General features: G+C 51.6%; 1 protein-coding gene across 1 annotated transcript in view; it reads left to right on the top strand.

Annotated features, from left to right (window-relative positions):
- The first annotated feature begins 1,145 nt into the window (after positions 1-1,145).
- The window catches only part of RPH3AL (rabphilin 3A-like (without C2 domains)), a 34,052-nt gene continuing 14,672 nt past the window's right edge, over positions 1,146-20,525 (top strand). Inside the window, exons 1-7 of the mRNA XM_017730985.1 lie at positions 1,146-2,424; positions 2,651-2,786; positions 6,586-6,696; positions 7,891-8,034; positions 9,570-9,699; positions 13,057-13,143; positions 20,384-20,523. Of these exons, the coding sequence (XP_017586474.1) occupies positions 6,620-6,696; positions 7,891-8,034; positions 9,570-9,699; positions 13,057-13,143; positions 20,384-20,523 (578 nt within the window). The 5' untranslated portion in view covers positions 1,146-2,424; positions 2,651-2,786; positions 6,586-6,619. The remainder of the gene's footprint in view (positions 2,425-2,650; positions 2,787-6,585; positions 6,697-7,890; positions 8,035-9,569; positions 9,700-13,056; positions 13,144-20,383; positions 20,524-20,525) is intronic.

Below are 20,525 nucleotides of genomic sequence, written 5' to 3'. Positions count from 1 at the left end.
CGGGATCCGTGGGTTCTGGGAATGGGGAGCAGCTGGGAGGGGCCCGGGGCACCCACAGCCGGGGCTCCACGGGTGGGAGAGTTCCCGGAAAGGCTGCGGAGAGCGCTCCGGGAGCAGCTGGGTGATCGCCGGGATGTGTCCTGGGAGCCTGGGCTCCTCAAGGGAATGAGCTGTAAGGGGCAAAGATGTGGAGGGAAACCAGCCGGAGGTGGGAGGTGAAAGCCATGTGGGAAAGTTACCAGCCACGTCCTGCTTTTGGGAGCTGCTGTTGGGCTTGCGCGGGTTGTGAGGTGGGGGAAGCCACGTGCATTCCGTGGAAGATGGCGTGTCCTGATTTTTGGGCGCTCTGGGATGATGGGTGTTGTATGTGCGGGTAACAACGTCATGCTGTGCCCACCCTCGGGGTTTTTGGGGTGCTGCAGGTTGGCTCAGGTGCTCTCCAGCACCTGGTCAAAGTCCACGGCTTTCGTTCTGCTCATAGCAACGATGACCAGGGCGATAAAAACCTTGGAGTGGCCACGGTTGTGGTGTTGTTCAAAGGATGCCTAAAACCAGTATTATGCCTTGAGGATGCTGAGAAAAGTTATTCCATCTTCCAGATGTGCTGGCAGGCCTGTGGCTCAGAGGAGAGGGAATTTTTGGCGAGGCCTGGCTGCTCAGCAGAGCTTCTCCACTGGCCACGAGCTGTTCTTTTCCTGGTTCACCCGAGGTTACCCGTGAAACTCCCTGGCACGTGGCTCTTCTGCAGGGGATTCCTTGACAAACGCTGGCCTGTGCTCAGCATTTCCCTCTGTCCGATTCTTTCTAAGAAACCTGATGCTTCTCTGGAGGCTGGGAGATGCCACACGCCAGCCTCGGGCCTCCCAAGCTTTTTAGCATATCAGAATAATGAAATGAGTTTCTCTAATTGGCCATTTAGATGCTAATTTGCTTCTCCCAGGCCTATGCCAGATCAACCTGCCCCAGAACGAGAGTCAGAGAGAGCCTGCTGTCTTCATGAATTATTCACTTTGCATAACGCACCTGCCTGGCTGGGGATCAGGAGGAAATGGGTCCAAAGTCTGATAAATAAAGATACACCTTGGCAGGTGGAACAGTGCTGGCTTTCCTCCCCGGCATCAAGGGGTGCTGGGAGGCTGCTTTGCTTTGGCAAAACCTGTTTTTTTTTTCACAACTCACCATATCTCAAGTAGCCACACTAACAAGTGCCTCTCGTCAATAAAGGATTGTTGGTGCTGGATGTCGGCTTTCCTGCAGAGCTGATTTTATCTTCCCACTCACAGGACTGGCATGGATCTCCAGGGCATTGTATTTTAAAAGCTCTTTATAAATTCCTTCTTAAAAGCAGTTTGGCTTCTTATTGCTGCTGCCGGGATTGGGAAGCAGCTCTGGTGGGTAGGAAACTTCTTGGTTTTCCCCCCAAACCTCATCCTCACACAGTTCTTTGCCAGCTTGGCCTTACACCATGAGGACACCTCCCAGCTGGTGTTTAATTTGGGCTGGGCCAACCAGAATGAGGATCTGAATGAGGTCGTCCCCATTTTGCTGGCTTAGACTGAGCTTTCATGGGGGGACAGACTGGGGAAAGTCTGTCTGATTGAGTCCTTAAGCTGCTGTCCCAAAGCTTTGTGGTGTTTGCTTGGGTGACGTGTTTTGGCTTGGGCTGCAGAGCTGCAAGTCAAGCCTGATCACAGTGGCTTCCCTGTGTCTCTTGGCTCCCCATGTGCTGCTGAGGGTTCATAAGGAATGGCAAAAGGCTGCTCCTCAGCCATGCCCAGGTGTCTCTCTGCCTGGCAGAGGTGCTGGGGATCTCCTGGCTCTGCTGTGCTCGTGCTTGCTGCCTGCTTAGCCCTTATAAAATCATTTTACAGCATTTTATTGGTGCCTCCAGCAGGCTCCTGCTGGAGGGGCTGACAGACTGCTGGATGTGGGTGTGAATGAGCAGTTCAAAGTGGTTTGTGTGTGAGAAGAACTTCTCTGAAGCCCTGATTCAGCCTTGCTCTGGCTCCACTTGGCCAGACCATCAAAGCCAAGTGCGCATCTTCCGCACGCTCCTACGGCCCCCAGGGCTTTTCTGCCACTTCAAACCAGCCATGTGCTTTGAAATACAGCCGTGGGGCTTTAAAACACGAGGGGGAGAGCGGTGTCTGGAGCAAATAACCTTTCCCTGCTGTGTCTGGGAGGAAAAGGGACCGGCTGGTGGGCTGGGTTACCCTTATCGGTCCCTGCCACTCATTTACCCTCTGTCATGGCAACACGAGCAAACACTCACTCAGTTGCCAAGGTTCCCCAGGGATAATGGGGTCTGGCAGGAGCAGGGAGTGATTACACTGCTTCCTTTGAGGGAGCAGCTGCTGGAAGGGAAAAACGGGCCAGCAGGTACCTGGGAATCCTGGGGGAGGTGACGCCCCAGGAGCAGGTGAGGTAATTGCACCGGCACAGCACGGCTTGGGAATTGGGAGCTTGGCTCTAGCTGACTGTTTAGTTTTGATTTTTTTTAAATGAAGTATTTAAAAAAAAATTGTCTAATTAATTTCCTATGAAAACAAATTAATCTAGGCACAAGCTGCTCAGCTGAAATAACCAGGCAAAGGAAAGCTGACTTTCAGGCCTCCTCATGGGCCTGGGTAGGACGTTTTTGTATTTGCAGGGCTCTGAGGAATTGATGCTTCGTGGGCACCCGTAATGAGCTGGTGCAGGCTGTGCTGTCACTGCATGAGGAGGTTTTTCTGCTGCCATGAGTGCCTCAGTGTCAACCCTTCAGCTTTAAGTTTGATGTAGTCAAGGTAAAGTCAACATGTCTGAGGTGGAGGAGTGGGGAAGGGACTTGGTGTAGTGAGATGATGCTGAAAAAGCAAGCTGGTAAATTCGGGGCAGGAAAAGGTTGAGGCTGTTAAATACAGAGCTGCAGGCTTGGTCAGGCCCTGCATGATCCAGGAATCTCTGGAGGCTGGGAGGGTGATCTGGATAAGCATTGCTGTGTTGTGCTTTGCTCTTATATTTTTCTTTAAGCATCTGCTCTGGCAGCTGGTGAGGTGGCAAGTATGACCTGCTGTGTCTGTGCTCAGTTATTGAGGTACAATACATGATGTCCATGTTGATGTTCTGCTGAGAAAACCTGGCTTCCTTCTCAGACATTCTTTGAAGAGCACCGTGTCCGAGGGCTGTGTCTGCCTGCCATTGTTCCCTTTGCTCAGGCCCCACTGGAAGGCTTCTCCCTCCCAGACTGAAGTCATGTTCTCAGTTCTGGTTGCCAGAGTACAACTCTTATCGTGGAGACAGCAGACAGAGCCACGTCAGAGCTGCAGGCAGGGATGTGCTCAGTTCTGCATCCTCCAGGATGCTCCTGGCCCCACATGAAGGGTTGGCTCTGCAGGGCAGCGCTCCTCCCCTGTGCCAAGGGCAGCCAGGTGGACTCAGATTTAATGAGGTTTTGTTTCACATGACTTCCTCCATCACAGGAAAGGAATGAACAGGTGGAGTGGTTTTAAAGCAGGTCACAGAATATCGATAAGAGCTCCCCTTTGAATTCTGAATTCGGGTAAAACGCAGAATCTTGGAGTGGGAGGTTTTCTTTCTGTGACACTCAGTGCTTGTGCTTTGCTGTCAAACTGTGTGCAGGGCACTTGCAGGTGGGCCAGGAGCTGTGGATTTCTCTTGCTCTCTCACTGGTAGAGACTGGCTGCTTCTACCCCTCAGTAGTTTGTTGAGAGGAGAGGAAGACAGGGAGGGGATGGCTCGGTGCTTACGAGTATTTCTGAGACAGAATGCAGGACTGCACGAGGGGGATGTTTCACCACAGCCCATGGAAATGACTCCCCAGGCTGGCGTGGTGTTGCTGTCTGGGAGTTCCTGGTTTCCCTGTACTGCTTGTCCTGTACTGAGATAAGAGGGAAGATGCTTCACGGCTTCCACTCCTCTGGCGTCATTCCCATGCCCATGAGAGACAGTCCTTTCCCTCCAGTCCTGCTTTCCCCCCAGCAGACTGTGCCCTGCAGTCCCATTCCTGTTTCCTTCTCCAAGGTGTGTCCCCACCAGGCTTCTTCCAGAGGCAAAGGTGCAAAGGCAGCAGCTCCCATCAGAGCAGACAGCACATCCCGGTGCTGCCGAAAGACAACGCTCCTGTAAATATTTCAGGGAATAATCTCTCTGAAGGCTCTTTTGGGATCTGATGGTTCTTCAGGCTGTGCTTTGTTTGCCTTCTCTCTTTGCAGATGCTGCTCAGGGAACGGTGGAGGACAGAAAGCGTATGCTGAGTAACAAGAGGCAAAAGACCATGACATTGCTTGTTTTTGTTCAGTCACGCTGAGCAAAGCTCACTGTGCTGTGAGGCTGGAGAATGCCTCGAAGCATCTCCTGAGAAAAATGCTCAGCTCATGTGCTCTATTCTGACTCGCCTTCAGCTCTGGTAGAGCAGATAAAGCTCTGTTGAGGAGGGACAGATGCTTCCAGCACAGCTTTTGCCACCCTGGAAGCACAGCTGCTGGCAGAGCAAACTCTTCTGCCCTGGCTGTGCTGTGGGGCTCAGCTCCAGCTTTTATTCCAAAGACCCCCCAGCCACCACAGGCTGCTTGCCTGGAGCCCTGCGTGGACACAGAGTGTGGGCTGTGCTATTCTTCAGGTGTTCCTGAGTGAGAGGGAGGAATACATGGTGCAGCTGAAGAGTAATTTAATATATGCATTTGTGTGGGGGGCTACATGTGCATATAATCCTGTAACCACACATCACAGGCTTGGGAAATCTCTGGAAAATCCCAGGTCAGCCATTCTGTGTGAAATTGTAGCTTCTCTCTGCTTCTAACCCAGGCCTGAGGGCGGGAGCCTCTGTGTTCCTTTGCTGTTCATGCCTGATTGCTCCCCAGTGTGTGAAAAGGCTGTAGGATGTGTGTGGGGAAGGTGTTCTCAGTGTTCTCTCCTCGCTTGAGATGGTGAGGCAGATTAAAAGAGCAGGAGGTGTTCTGGGACCGAATGGAAATGCAAATCCAGTGTGTGGCACTGAGCAGAGCGGGGAGAGCAGTCGGTGCCAGGGTTCAAGGATTTCTTTTAGGGACGGTCTCTTTCAAAAGCCATCACCTTGACTAACGCAGTAAAGGTTTAAAAAATCACGTGTGACACTTCTGTCTGTCCTTCCTTCAGCCCTGTTTCCTGCAGCTTTCCCATCTCCTCCATGCCTCACTTTGCTGAACAGTCAGTGCTGTTCTGAGCCTTCACCCTTTTCACACACATTTCTCCTCTTCCCTCCTGCCTGTTGCAAGCACTGCATTTTCAGATTCTTCCCCAGAAACTGGATGTTCAGAGAGGAGGGAACTGGTTCCTTGTTTGTAACTCTGGGGGCTGAGGTGGGGTTTGGCAGGAGGGAGCTGTCAGTTCTGTGCCACAGGTCGGCGTTTCTGTGCTGGGGGATGTGTGAGCTCAGCACAGGAGGGAGAGTTTGATGTGTGAGGGGGCCAAGGCCATCAGGCTGTGCCTGGCACAGCAGCACAGAGCTCTGCATGGCAGCAGCAGATAGCAGGGGTAGGTACAGCCCTGCTGCATGAGCGTGCTGGGGTTTGAGACTGGGAAAAGTGTTTGCTTGGGAAGTCCAGCACAGCTGGCAGGTGATACACCCTGCCTGCCGTTGTATCTGACTGCTGGGTGCCAACCAGCATTAAACACCTTATCTCTGCCCAGCAGGTACAGTTTCAAAGCTGGCGAGTGTCTGTGCTGGGGACAAGTATTAATACCTGGAAATTCATGCATTAGGGCTTGTGAGACACTCACTCTGCTGGAGAGCAAATCCAGCTGGTTAAAAGCTCTCTACATCAAGTCGAGTTTAGCATCCATTGAAATCTTTTGGCTGTACCTGTCCCTGGGTGCTTTCCATTCATCTGAGCTGCTGATAGGACTCAGAACTCCTCAGCTGCGGAGTCTCTTCAGAGGATGTTTCTCCCAGGAGCATCTGGAAGTTGGTTCTTGCTGCCTTTTCTGATCAGTTCAGTGGAATTTTCATTTCACAAGGAATCACTGGCGTGACCATGGTGGGGACAGGAGCCACAGCAGATCTGCTGCAAGAGGTGCTGTCTTAAGCATCAGAGAATGCAAACAAGCTGCTATTGTAGGCTGGAGTTATAAATATCAGGCTATTATGGAGGCAGTTTTAATGAAGGAAATGACTTGCCACTATTCATGCTGATTGTCGCGTGGGTTTTTGTTTGTTACCCCATTAAGAGGTTAAAAAAAAAGGCAACTGCAGCTTCTTTGTGTCCTTTGGAGTGGCTTTCTCTGTCAGAACTGCAGCGCTGGGGCTCTGGAGGTGGGGAGGCAGAGATTATTCTCACAGACAACGCTTTTCTCTAGTTTGAAATGAAAAATCAGGACTGACAAAGAGTGTCTGGCTTTTTTTTTTTTTTTTTGAGAGTATACCATAAAATCTAAACTTCCAGCCTTGCCTTCAAGGTACTTGGAGGTATGAGGTATTTATTGGCTTGTATTTTATGAGGATGATGATGGTATGTTTTTCTCTCTGTCTGTGGGTGAGAGTCTGTGTGCTGGCAGATCTCTTCTGTTTGCTTTGCTGCAAGAGTGGCTGCTGTTCGCTTCTTTCAGGTGTGACCCTGCCACCCCTCCCCAGGCTGGGGCCATGGCTGACATGATTTTTGGCAGCGGGACGGGCCCCTGGGTTTGCCCCAACGACCGGCAGCTGGCCCTGCGAGCCAAGTGAGTGCTCCCCACCCTCCTCCTCCTCTTCCACTCTCAGCTCTGCTCTGCCAGCTTTCCTGGTGTCTCTGTGCAGCGCTGGGCTCTTGGCCTCATCCTGCACCCATGGCAGTCCATCCCACAGCCCTCCCCTGGGTGATAGGAAGAGCTTGGAGGCAGCCTCAGATCTCTGCGGCACCCTAAATATAATTGATAGCATCCCCCAGCTGCCAGCACCTTTTTGTTTTAGGAACTTGTCATTTGATCTCATCTTCCCCTGAAGCTAAAATTACTGCATAACCTAAAGACTAAAAGGGTGGGGATGAGTCAAGCACTAGAGCTGCATTTTTCTTGGATGCTTTCCTTCCCTGGCAGCGGGGTCTGTGCCACCTCTGCTCTTGCCTGAGCCCCTGGGCTCAGCTGCTGCTGCAGAGGGTGAGAAAATAGGGGAACACCCCATGTTTTGAGGGAGCTGCCTGGCTGGGGGCAGTGCACTCCCCTGGCACTTCCCCAGCCTGCAGAAAGCCTCAGCAAGACAGCTTTGCCCGAGGATGCGTTCTCCTTGCAGCCATAAGTTTATCCAGTGACCTCCAAACCCCTCCTGAATGGTAATTAATTAATTGAGCTGTGAAAGCTCCTGCCTGTCGCCAAGTGAGCCAAGGAGAAACATCAGCTGCTGCATGTGAGGCACAGAGGGTTTGCTGAAGTCCTCGTGTGAACCTGGGCTGGACCAAGGGAGGATGTTGCCAAATTTGTATTTCTAGGCATGCCCAGCGATTTGTGTGTTTGAACTGAGGGCATTAGGGATGTGGGACCTTCCTGGGAGGAGGGTGCAGGTGATCCCTGTGTTTGGGAGTCTGCTCTTGGCATTTGTGGTGCCAAGGGTGCCAGCGAGGGTGTCCCCAGGAGAGGCAGCCCAAGGGGCGCTGCTTCTCTTCATGGGCAAACAGGAATGGGGGCTCGGAGTGGGAAAATACAAACTGGAGCAGAAAGGGAGGTGAGAGGGCAAGGAGAGACAGCACAGCACTTGGTGCTGTTGGAAATGTGGTCAGAGAGAGGAGACTCCTGCTTTGGGCTTTAGTCATGGAACTGACTTCCCTGAGGGGACCCTCACGTGGGTCTGTGCCGGGGCAGCTTCGGTCTGTGGGGCAGGGCAGGGGTTTTGTGCTTTCCTTCCTTTCCCAGCTGAGTCCTGCCCTCCACCCCCTCCCACAGGCTCCAGACGGGCTGGTCGGTGCACACATTCCAGACTGAGAAGCAGAGGAAGATGCAGGCTCTGAGCCCGAAGGAGCTTGAGGTCATCCTGGGAGTCATCCGCAAGGCAGAGAGATTGGACATGGTGGAGCAGCAGCGCATCGGGTACGGTCACGTTCATTGTCCCCTTCCCTCCCAAGGAAAGGTCAGCACAGACAGGAGTGGCTCTCCCAGCTGCCTGAGCTCAGCCTCCATCACTCAGAGCATCCCTTAGGTCAGTGATTTTCCCCTCCCATGCTGCTTGTTTGGAGGTGACGACCATTGGGGAGGATGTCATGTTTTCCCTCTCTCTGAAGTCTTTTCATGCCTTCTTTGAGCCTTGGGGATTGCTGAGGCTGCAGCCCTGACACAGTCCCTGGAAAATGCAGGCAGTGCTGAGGCAGTGGCTCTGGAAGAGGCAGGGAAGGTGCTGGGCTGGTGCACGGGTGGCTCAGGATCACTGCTGGCAGTGCAGTCAGGTTTTCCCTTGTCCGCACCAGGCCCCTGGGATTTTGCCTGGAGCAGAGAATGAGTTTATGTTCTAGTTGGCTGAGCCCTCTGGATGGGGTTTGCTAGCTTGAATTATTTAATTTACAGACAACCTTTTGCTGCTGCAGGTTCCTGTTTGTGCTCAGTCCTGCTGGAGGTCTGGCCTGAGCTGTGTCTGTGATCGTCCTACACTGAGTGCCTTTAAAGCCGAGGAGTTGGGCAGCCCTGCAGCATTTCCAGCAGTGTTTGTGTTCATGAGACAGGAAACCCCTGGGACTCCCAGCCCATGGCCAGCAGGCCCAGCTTCCTGCTTCTCTGCTTCCCTGTGCAGCGCTCATTAGCGAGGGCTAATGAGAAGTGACAGCGATGTTTTTGTGATAAATGGGGCACCCCAGCAGCGGCCAGTGACCCTGAGCTGCAGCAAGTGCTACCCTTGCAGCTCCCATGGTGAAGCATTCTCTGAAATGCCTTTGTTCACTCCCAGGAGTTCTTTTGTGCTGGAGTCCAAGTTGAGGGTCATAAATCCAGTAATGATGGCTGGGTCTGGCTGTGCAGCCTGACCTCCCCACCACGGGCAGTACCTCCTTCAAACAGCCCTTGCTTTGCTCTCGGAATGGGCCCTTCCTGGTGGATGGGACATTAGCACTAATGAGAATGGGATTCATGGATAGCAGGATCGCTTCCTGCTGGTGCTGCTGCTGATAAATGGCCTGGCTGCTGCTGTCCCCCTCTACAGATGGAGGCCTGAAGGTTGCCAAGCAGTGATCTCATGGCAGAGCAACCTTGCTCTGCATGCTCTCCACACCCTGCATCCTAATTGCTTCTCCCGCCTTCCTCCCCTCTCCTAGCCCTGCTGTTGCAGACATTGTGCATGCCTATGTGCTTCCTGTCCTCCAAATGGGCTGTGGAACAGAGCAGGGAGCAGTTACTGGCACTCCTGTGCCATAGCCAGGCTCATTTTGGTCTTTGGACTTCAGTCTGGCCTTCCTGCTTCTGATGGGACGTGGGCACGGCAGTGCCTGCTGTGCTGCTTTCAGGGAGATGGAAAAATGGAGAGGGCTTGGCAGGTTTAACTCCTTTGCCTTCTCCCAGTGCTCTTTGACTTGCCCTGGTCTGAGCACTTAAAGCTTTTCCTGCAGTGCTGTGACTGCTGCTCTGCCTCTTGCCCGCAGGCGCCTGGTGGAGAGGCTGGAGAACATGAGGAAGAACGCGATGGGGAACGGCCTCTCGCAGTGCCTGCTCTGTGGGGAGATGCTGGGGCTGCTGGGCAGCTCCTCTGTCTTCTGCCAGGACTGCAAAAAGGTGGGTTTGGTCACACGTGCCTGTTCCTGGCAGCAGAACTCTCTAGGAAATGCCACCAGGCCCCTTGGAAGCTGGAGAGCTCTGCAGGGTTAACTGATTTTATTCTCATTGGTGCTGTCAGACCATCGAGTTTTCTCTTGCAGCCCGGGGATAGTAAGAGATTCCTCAGGATCCTGAAGTGCCTGAGGTGCACTCAGTGCTGGGATGGGCTGTGCCAGCCCCCTCTGCATCTCCCAGCTGGGGTTTGCAGAGTGGGACAAGGGGCAGAAATGTGCAGCCATCAGAGGTAACTCACAACAGAGCCTGTGAGCATTGCTGCTACTCACTGCAAGGTTTGCCCTGAGACCTTCCAAGAGGGCTCAAGTCCATCCTCAAGCTCCAAACCAGTGTAAGTTTTCCAGCCCTGTTCCTCAGGGACTGCCTGTGTTGTGTGCATTGTTGACAGGGAGAGCCCTGCTCTGCCAGCAGCCCAGGGATGACTCCTGCTGCTCTTGGCTCCACAGCCAAGGGGTTAATCTGTATTGCTGTGGAGATGATGATCTCCAAGGCAACCACCTCATCCTGCCTCTGCTGGGAGCCTGGTTTTCCTGCACTTGAAGCCCATCTTCCCCTGGGGAGTCACCTCTGGGAGTTCCTTCATCTCAGCGTGCTGCCTGTGGCGAGGTGAGGGCACCTGCTGGGCGCTGGAGTGTTCCTGACTGAGTAAAACCTGCTGCTTTGCCATGGGCTGGTTCATGCTGGCACCTCTGCCAGTTGGCACTGCTGGCTCTTGTGGGACACAGTTCTCGTGCAGAGCAGGCTGCTGTGAGCTCTGCTGCCGAGCAGGTTCCTCCACTGGAGCCCGTGCACAGAAATCGCTCGAGGGATGCAGGGATGATGCAGAAGATTCCTTCTAAGGCAGTGCCTGGGAAAGGAAACACAAATCTTGGAGCCCCTGGGTCCTAAACCACGGAGACAGCAGCTTTTAAGGAAGGGGTGTGGAAGGAAGCAGCAGTGGGGAGTGAAAGGTCTGGTTGGAATGAGAGCAGCTCTGAGAGCAGCGTGGTCTCTGTGTGCTGTGGAGAATAAAGGGCTGGTGGCTGGCAGGAGACTCTTGGCTGTTTCCTGTATTTCAGGCATGTGGAATAACAGGATGTGCTCTATTCCTGCCTTCTTCCCGTGGCAGTTCTGCTCCCACCTTGTCAGGAGCCAGCTAAGTCACGTTGCCACGGGGCTTTTATCCAACTTCCTGTGAACCCTGTACACTGCTGAGGAGGCAGAGGCTGCTCCAGACACTTCCCAGCCCTGTCCATTTGCAGGAGTGACCCTCAGCTGGTGGCACAGTGTGAGCCTGAGGCACTGGGAGGGCTGTGACCAGAAAACCCCAGAGAAAAGCTGGGGTTTTTTTCCCATTTTTTTAATGTTTATTCCCTTTTTGTCTGGAGTCTGTAGGGCAGTTCAGGAGCATTCACATCCAGGTTGATTTAAGTGAGACCCTGCTTTTCCAGGGTGCATTTTGCAGCTGCTTTCAGACTGGCTGCACTTTTCAGCTCTGTGCCAGCCCAAGGCAATGCTGCCTGGATGCCCTGAGCTTCTCCCCTTCTGCTTTTTAATGTTGTGGAGTGAACTCAGGGAACAGCCAACCCTTCAGCAGAGCACAGAGTGAACTGCTTGTTCCCTCTTGTCCAGGGATATCCATCACTCATGCAGCGCTGTGTGCAATAAGCAATTTGTCAGGGAATTGTGGATTTTTAAAGTTCATCTTTTTCTGGCAGGCGCTGCTCTGTTACCGTGTCATTGCAGCCCATTTAATTCAATAACAGGAATTTGTAATGATGCACCTGAAACGCAGCAAAGAATTTACCTTCAGCAAGTCTCTTCTGCTGAGCTGAGGTCCTGCATTTCTGATGGGTCTTCTGAGTGCCGCTTCCTGCTTTAAGAAGAATGCTTTTGGTATTAGTTTTTATTCTCTGGGAAATAAAGGCTTTGTGGCAAGACAAAGGTGCGTGCGAAGCCAGATGTGTTAACAACAGCAGCAGTGAGACAAAGCCCAGCGTGCCATTTACCATGCAGAGGGGATTGATGTCATGTGGAAAAGGTGAAGGATGAGTGGGAGAAAGAAGTGCTTTGTTTTGTGTATAATGAGAAATGGGGCTGCATTTAACGCCCTTGATTTTTATGTCTGCTTCCGAGGGGTTGTGAGCGATGCTCAATTTCCCAGCGACTCTGCGGAGAAGGGGAGGAGGAAAACGCTGTTTTAATGTTGGGATGCTTCAGAATTCATGGCTGGGAGTAAAATCGGTTGGGAACTTCCACTAGAGGGAGCGTTTGAATGTGCTATCCGTGTGGGGATTGGGATCTTGGAGGGTATTTCAGGCTGAGCTGCTCCCTCAGGTTTTGGGTTGGGGGAGGGAGAGTTTGGGGTCGTTTAGGTGGTGCCTGTAATTGAATCTGCAAATCCCCCTTGGCTTGGGGAGCACCATGTTGAGGGTTGATGCACCAGACCCAACAGGTTGTTCATTATTCCTCTGGGAGGATGAGGATGGGGGCAGGAATAGTGGGATGGAGGAGATGAGACCTTCATCCCTGGACACAGGAGCAGCCTGGTGTGGGGGACATGTCAAACCTTACCTGGGGACATCCAGCCCTCGTGGTTTTCCTCTCCTCTTGTGAGTGGCTTTTCCTCTGTGAGGATCAAAGGTTTCATCCAATTTCTCATTCAAGCTGCACGCCAGGGCTGATAGGCATCAGCTTCATTATGTAATGTTGGGTGATTCAGGTTGTAAATGGCTTGGAATGCCAGCAGGGACTTGAAAGTTCCCTCGTGCAGCAATAAAGGCTGTGCAGAACCAGCAGACATTCAGGAAATGTGTGGAACCGTGGCCATGCCCACTTCCTAAACAGCCACAGATCAAGGAGAGTGTGCTGAGCTGGGGGGCAAGATGTGGGATTTAAGACCAGGGGTGTGAGGGGAGGGAGGAGAACATTCCCAGCCTTGCACTTGTGCCTGGTTACAGCTGCTTTCCACGCCACAGGGGCTGGGGGGTAGGATTTAGGGGAGTAAAAAAGCTGCTCTGGAAGTACACCTGTGGGTGGTGGCGTTGGATTTGTTCTTCTTCTCAGCTCTCTTCCCACCCTGAAGTCAAGGGCTGTGCTGTGGATTTGTCTTTGTCTCAGACAGACTTCAAGCAGCTTCCTACAGTCAGCAGTTCTCCAGGATAAACAGGAAAATTGTGCCATGGTTTAGGTTTCTAAGGAAAGCAAAGCAGAGCTGTTGGAGCAGGGGTTTCTCAGCCTCCTCTCCCACAGGGGCTGTGGGGAGCTGCTAACACTACTTTTTCCCCCCCTTTTTTCTTTTTTTCTCTCTCCTTGTTTCAGAAAGTTTGCACCAAGTGTGGGATAGAAACTGTTGGAGCCCAGAAACGCCCTCTGTGGTTGTGCAAGATCTGCAGTGAGCAGAGAGAGGTAAAACACAGCTGTGGGGAGATGGGGCTCAGCGGCGTCCACCTGCCCACCCCAAATCTGTGCAGAGTGTGTGTGGGCTCTTCCCTGTGCCTTGGAAGGCAGAAAATGGCATTTGGGAGGCTTGGCTGGAGGCCAGGCAGGCTCAAACACACACAGTGGTGACAGCTTTGTTTTATGAGGGGGTGAAGGAGAAAAACCACACCTGGAGCCTGGCTTTGTGGGGTTTCTCTAGCTCTGGCCATAAAGAGACTGTTCCCTTACACGCTTTCCCTCCTCACTCTGTGGCAAATAAACTTGGCTAACTGGTTTTTTTAAATACAGCTTGAGAGATGTAGAGCATAACTGCAATATTTGTCCCACTAAAAATAACTAGGATTGCAGCCTTTAAATCTGTTTTCCTGCCTGCCTGCAAAATCCCATAACTTGCCAGTGTGTGAGACTTCTAATGCAGGTCTCTAAATTTTTATATCCTTCATCCTTGACTTTACACTGCAAAAAAAACCCAGTAATGGGCTGCCTCAATTCTTGTCTGCCAGCCAGCATCCACCAACTTCAGGGCTCGTTGCTCTGTGCTGAAGAGAGGCCTGTGAATTTGTTCTGTGATTACAGACGGATTTTCACTTGTTCCCATCAATTTATTTTGGGCTTTCACTTGTGGTCCTTGAGCATCAATCCAGTCCAGCTATTTCTGACCAGTGTAACCTGGGTGCTCTGCTAAATCAAGTTTTGAAGTGTAGTGAGAGCGTTTGTGCAGGTGTTGGAGGTGCTGAATTTTTTTTTTTTTTTTATTAGTTGTGGAAACTTTGCATTGCTTAGGTTTTACTTTGGAGGGTTTTTTTTGTGTGGGAGCACTCACAAAATCCGTGTTCAGGTAAGATGAGGGATGCATGGATGCAGCTGGTCTTTAAATTAGCAGCAGCAGTGTGGGTAGGGCAGGAGGAGAGCATTCCAGCTCCCTGGATTTTGATAATAATTTGATACACTGAATCATCCAGATGTTTTGAATTCCAGATAGAGATCCCAAAATAGAGAGCGAGGCAGGTGCAGGTATTCTCTGCAAGGAAACACAGGGACTAAAATTTACTTTATTTCTTTTATTCTGTTTTGGTTTTTTAAAATCTCTCTGTACCACTGTGGGAGTTTTTCCTATTTCTTAAAAAAATGATAAGTAACCTGGTCACTGGACAGAGAATATTAACGTGTCCAGCACATGTTATGTGTGGTCAGAGTGTAAGGGTATGATAACCTTCAGCACTCACTCTGTGAGTCCTGAGATACAGCCAAAGTGCATCCCTGATGAAAATGGATGGACCTTTCCTTCTCAAACTAAATTGTAGCCTCAACTTGCCTCTCAACCCTTAGCTTTTCCTTTATTTTTCAATTCCCTTTAAGGTGGGTTCAAGTCTGTCTCCTTTCTTGTTTATGCTAGTGCTGCTGCCCTGAACAGGAGAAGGTTGGAAGGGTCACAGTGTGGGCACACAGACATCAAATCATACATCCCCTCTGTCTTCCCACAGGCCCTGCCTTTATTTTGAGGGATTTGGGAATTGAGAATTAGCAGAAGCCTTGGGGCATGTCAGCCAGTGCAAGGAAGTTGAGGCAAATCAGGATAAATGCCTGGAAATTGGCTTTGATAGGTGGCTTTGGTCTTCCCTAAGTGTTTGAGGAACAGGGATCCAGGCAGGGAGCTTCAGGAATGCACTGGAGCACTGGTGGAGTAAAAAATCAGTATCTCCCTTCCTCTGTCCCCTTCTCAAAGTGACTTTAGCCACTGTGGCCCACCAGCATCTCAGGATGGTGGGGCTGGACATTCCCATGCACCAGCTAACAGCTGCAGTGGGTGGCATTGTCCACACATCTTCCAGGTTATTATTTATCCCTGCAGGCTGGATTTAAACCAGCGTAAGTTTGTGACACGTGGTACCTGTCACCCCCTTCTGCTGCGTGGACAACATCAGTGCTGGCCTCGGTTGTGATTAAATAACCATCCTGCCTGGGTGAAAATGAACACCAAAGCTGTTGTTTACAGCAGTTCTCCAGTCAGAGTCGAGTGCTTGGTGCCCACAGATCCCTCTGGGAATCCCAGCCTCAGCCACTCGGAAGCTTTCTCTGCTGCTTTCTGTTTCCTTGAAAACCTCCCCTGGGAAGGCTGTGCTGCATAGCGATGAGGAACGAGTTGCTCTGACACTGTCTTATTTCTGGAGAGTGGAGGCGATGAATGGGCTCTGCCTGCTGTTTCCCGGGATTCTGACTGCATCCCAGCCATCCCGAACAGAGCAGCGTCGGGATGTGCAGGGCCAGGGTCTCCCAGGGGCCAGGAGGAGCTGGGAGGAAAGTGCTGTGTTCTGGCAGAGCCTGGATGTTCCTGCTGGCAAAGGGAACGTCCCCAGGGACCCACAGGCACCCCCCACACCAAATATATAAAATAGACCTCACCTGCCTCAGGCCAGAGCCACTTGTCCCAGCTGTTTCCAGAGGGAGCTGATGGAAACCCCTCCTTTGTTCTTCCAGGATTCTGTGGATGTTTTTCTTTGCAACGTCTTTGGATAGCAATGGAATTGAGGATGATGTGGATTGTGGCTTAGTGTTCCTGCAAGCAAGGGTAGAAGCAAATCCAGCCACGCTCACGTTTTCTTTTGAGGGCAAGAATCTCCCTTCCTCCTTCCCTCCTCCTCGTGCCACGCTGCCTGTCCTGGCTGTGATCTTGCTTTGCCTTTCTGCACACAGAGTGTGGAGGGCTGATCCTCCCTGGGTCAGTGCTGCTCCTGCAGGGATGCCGTGGGGAGGTCGGGGGTGCTGATCCCTGGCTGCAGCCAGCACTGGCTGTGGGTTTGCAGTGAAACTCCCCTGGGATTGAGATGCCAGGGCAGGAAGGGAGCAGCTCCTGCGGTGCACAGGGCTCGTTGCAGCAGCTGTCAGAGCAGCAGAACGTGCCTGGCAGGAGTGGTGGTGGGTAAATACACAGCTGGAATGATTCCCTGCTGCCAGGCCTCTGGCAGAGCACAGTAACAGCACGGGCAGCAGTGCCCATGCTGAATTAGCTGTGTGTGGCCGAAATCTGCCTCTCACCTCCTGGCCTGAAGGGGAAAAAGGACCTGCTGGGTTTTGTCAAATCCCTGCCCAGCCCTTTAACTCTCTGCACAGCCTTATTTTGACTGATCCCACCAGGTTCTGCAGAGCACCTTCCTGAATTACCCCTTTATATATATAATTTTTTTAAAATATATATCCGTAATTAGCGATGCTATCATTGTAATTAAAATCCTCTTGGAAGCACTCGTGCACATTTACATTTGAATTGACACATCCAGAACTGTAGGGATCATGAAAGCGATTTCGGTGGGGTGGGGGGAGAGATATTTTTTTTTAAACTCCCTCGAATATGAAAGAGAGCGTCAGCTACCAGGGACAAGTTAAAAGTTTGAATTTGCCCCCTCTGCTTCGCTTTCCTTTTAATTCCTTCTCCTTCACTACACGGCATTTTCATGGCTGCCTGCATTCCTCAGTTTATCCCAACAAACCACGCAGGGGAAGAAGATTTTTGCGCTGGAGGAACGGAATCGTCTCCTCCCCTTTTGCCCCCGGGGCTTCCCTTTTCACTTACCCACTCCTACCACTGGGAATATTGTAAAGCAGCATAGCTCGGGGTTATTCCTGCCTGGCATGACGATTTCCTGGCAAAACATCCCACGGATGGAGAGGGGTGCTTATTTTGGGCGACTCTGGATCGACATCGGAGCGCTGTGCACCTGTTTGCAATTGAAAGAACTCATCAATAGCCTCTGCCGTATTATTTTGGGGGTGGCAGCGAGTAGTTAGACTCAAAATAGTGTCCTCTAGAATAGAGCCACGGGGGGAAAAAAAAGAGGCCTGATTGAAAGGGGGATGATAAATGGTTGAAGGCTGGCAGCCAGTGCAGCTCGAGAAGCGTCGGGGTCAGGGGGGCGATAGATTTTGCTATTCCGGAAACAAAGCCCCGAATGGTAATTTCAGTGCCTTTTAATTTCCTTCATCCTCAAGTGCTGAATGTGGGAGTTGACAACAGATTGCTGTAAATAATGTAATTGGAAATCTCTGTGTTATGGAAAAGCAGATGAATGCAAATAACGAGGCTGAAGAGCGCTCGCTCTTTCTGCGCTGCCAGTGGTGTTTGCAGCGTGCCAGGGCCGTGCTGGAGAGCTGGGACAAAGTGGCTGTGTGGGAATGTGCTGCAGGCAGGGGATGCCAGCAAGGTCCTCCCGGGGTGGCTGCATCTGCAGGTGCCTTTTTCTTTGCTGTAGCCCACGAGAAGCTGCTTCCCCACCTTTTGGTCTTTGCTGCTGTCAGCATGGGAAGCTAAACGTGGTGGTTTTCCTCTCACCAAGCTCGGGCTGCTGTGAAGGAAGGGGCTGCAGGATGGGAACAGCTCCTGCATGGCACGAGCAGGAGGTGATAGAGCAAAATGTGGCTTTGCAGCAAAGATCCTTCCCTAAGCATCTCTGTTTAGGGGATGTGGTTTGGTGAGGAAATCTCTGGGGAGGCTGCGAGTGTTTGTTATGATTCCCTCAGCTGTGATCCATCTCTTTATCAGCAAGCCCTAATCTTTTGCCTGTTCAGGAGCTTGTTTTAGCACTTGTATGCTTGGGAAAGTTCGACCAGCAACATGGGTTTCACCAGGGCCCAGTGATTCTCTGTTAGGTCCCATTTTCAGGCTGCACTCGATGAAAATGCTCGATAAAATCCCCATCTGCTTCTACATGTGTCACTCTAGAGCTGCAATGATGGCTCGATGCAACTTTAATGGGAACATTATCAGGGTTATAAAAGGCATTTATCTGCCATGGCCACGGCTGTCCCTCTCCCTGGTGAAATTCCAGCTCCACGCAAACTCAGACTGCCGTGGGGAACAAATTTCGCCTTAACGTGAACTGGTGGGAGCAACATCCTCCCCTCCTTGGCAAGAGTAAACTGCTCATAGACAGGAATTTTATTCTCAAGGCTCTGTTACAGATTTATTAATTTAAAATCAAGCGAGAACTTTGCTGTCAGGCCACTCTGGCCATCAATCAAATGCCATCAATAGCAGTCAGCAACATCGACCTGTTTTGATCCAAGGATGCTCAACTGCCCCCTGTGCCCATGTGCAGAGCAGGACGTGATCCGTGGTCCTTTGGGATGGGCTGTGCTGCAAAGTGCTGCAAACCTGGAGGGGCAGAGGGACTGAATCCATACAGGGGAGAGCATCTTGCTGCAGCTGTTTTTGAGCTGATTTCAAAACAATTTCACTGCTGCCATAATAGGACCAAACTCTATTAGAAGCACCAATTTAAAGGGAATATGTATGCAGAGAATCAATTTTATAGTAGTGTTACCACATCAGAGCTGGGTGTATGATGTCATTAACTCTTTCTGTAACTACTTGCTTTGGGGTAGTGAGAAACCTGGGGGTGACCAGCCTTTGCTCCAGCCATCCGTGCTGTGTCTGATTGGTTTTATGGTGTGCCTAAATTGGAGCTCGCCTGAAGATAATAGGTCTCTCCAGTGCTCCAAATTAAATTACAGATGTTGCAAGGTCTGTTCAGAGAGTGGCTGCACCAGAGGGCTGTTTCCTCCCCAGCAGTTTATCCAGGGAAGCTGTGTGTGCACCTGATTCCCAGTGTGTGTCAGGGATGGACAATTTCCACCAGCTGCCAGCGCTGTCCCTGTTCTCCCGCTGTGCCCCGTGGGTGCAGCTGCTCCCGAAACCTCCAGCCTTCCTCAAGGAGCTCAGGGCTTGCCCAGCCTGCAGCTCCTACCTGGGCCATGCTTACCTGAGCTGCAGTGGGCTGAGTGCTGTGCAGAGATGTCTGTCCCACACTTCAAAAATCTCTTGCATTTCCTGATCCTTGGAAACCAGAGCCTGTTCCTGCAGGGTCCCTGTGCTGTTGTACACACTGTACCAACTGCTGTGCAGTCCCCACATGCCAGCAGAAGGGACAGAAGGAGCTGTGTCAGCCTGTGCCTGCCTGGCTGGGTCACTTTGGCTGTTGGCACAGAGGAGAAGGAGCTGCCAAACCCACTCTGTAGAAGAACAACTTGTAGTGTTGGGAAACTGGCTTCCCAGCTTTTTGCCTGGAAGGCAGACTCACCATCCTGCTGGGTGGTTACCCAGCAGGAAAACGTTGGTGTAGCTGCAGGATGCTCTCACCTCGTGGTTTGCAGATCCTGCTGTGATGCACGAGCCACTCCTTGCACGTGTGCTGGGTCACAGAGGTGTTTGCTTTCTTCTGCTGGCTGCTCTTCTTTTAGAAACCATATTACCAGGTCCCCCTCTGAGTTCAGATCACCTGCACTTGGCTTTCAAGACCCCAAACAGAGAGATTTGAGCTCTCTGGACTGGGAACCAGGCAACCATCAGTGTCACGGTGCTGCTTTTTGTGCCTGCATGAGAACAACTCCTGAATGCCAGGTGTTGTCCCTGCCCTCTGCTTTGATTAAGCTCTAAAGGAAAAATGCAAATGTATTGCTGCAATTGGGGATATCTGCATTTGCACCCACTGCCATCATGATGAATCTGTGGGTAAAACGCTTTGGGAACTTGGAGTGGAAACGCTGATGATCTCCTTCGCTCTGAACAGAAATGCAAGAAATAAAAAATGATATTTTTACTATGTTAACTTATTTTTTGCCCTGGCTGCATCATTAGCTCATTATCAGGCTGCTGGAAGGCACACAAGAATTAGGTTTGTAGGAGGCCATTTCTCCTTGTCTGAGCTGCCACCCTTCTCCCTTCCCCTGGCTTACAGCAGGCTTTATATTAAATATACTTAATAGAGTGCCTTCATCATAGGCTGCATTAAAGCTAAATTGGAGAGGAGAGGCTGTTCTTACAGGAGCTATTACAGTTTAGTGCTGGAGGTCCATTTCCTGCTGCAGGTTCAGGTTATTTGAGTGTCGTTCTCGTTCTGGGGTTTTCAAGCTCGTTACACGATCTGGCTTGGCCTGAATTGCTCTGTGAGATGAACACTGAGGCTGTGCTGTTGGTACGAGGCAGCACTTCTGCCATCACCTTCCTTCAATCTGTACCTGCTGCTTCTTCACAGCTGGGGTTTTGTAGCTGTGGAAAGAGGACAGAGATGAGTCTGGGCTGACAAGGATTGGGGAGGAATTTGGGGTCGGAGGAAGTGGCTGGGCCAAACTTGGTGGGGAGTTCATTTTGTGGTGGCTGTGCTCTCTTGCTGTACAAACCCAGCTTGAGCTGTCACATCTGTGTCTCTGGCAGGTCTGGAAGAGGTCTGGGGCGTGGTTCTACAAAGGGCTGCCCAAGTACATCACGCCCTTGAAGAGCAGCGCTGGCAGCAAACCCCTGGAGCTGCAGCCACAGCCCTGGCAGGGCGGGGGGGGCCGGGCCGGGGCCCGAGGGG

The sequence above is a fragment of the Corvus brachyrhynchos genome, unplaced genomic scaffold (genome assembly GCF_000691975.1).
Source record: "Corvus brachyrhynchos isolate BGI_N302 unplaced genomic scaffold, ASM69197v1 scaffold283, whole genome shotgun sequence".
Lineage (NCBI taxonomy): Eukaryota > Metazoa > Chordata > Aves > Passeriformes > Corvidae > Corvus > Corvus brachyrhynchos.
The sequence above is the reverse complement of the archived record's forward strand: the minus strand, read 5'-3'. Positions and strand labels throughout refer to the sequence as shown.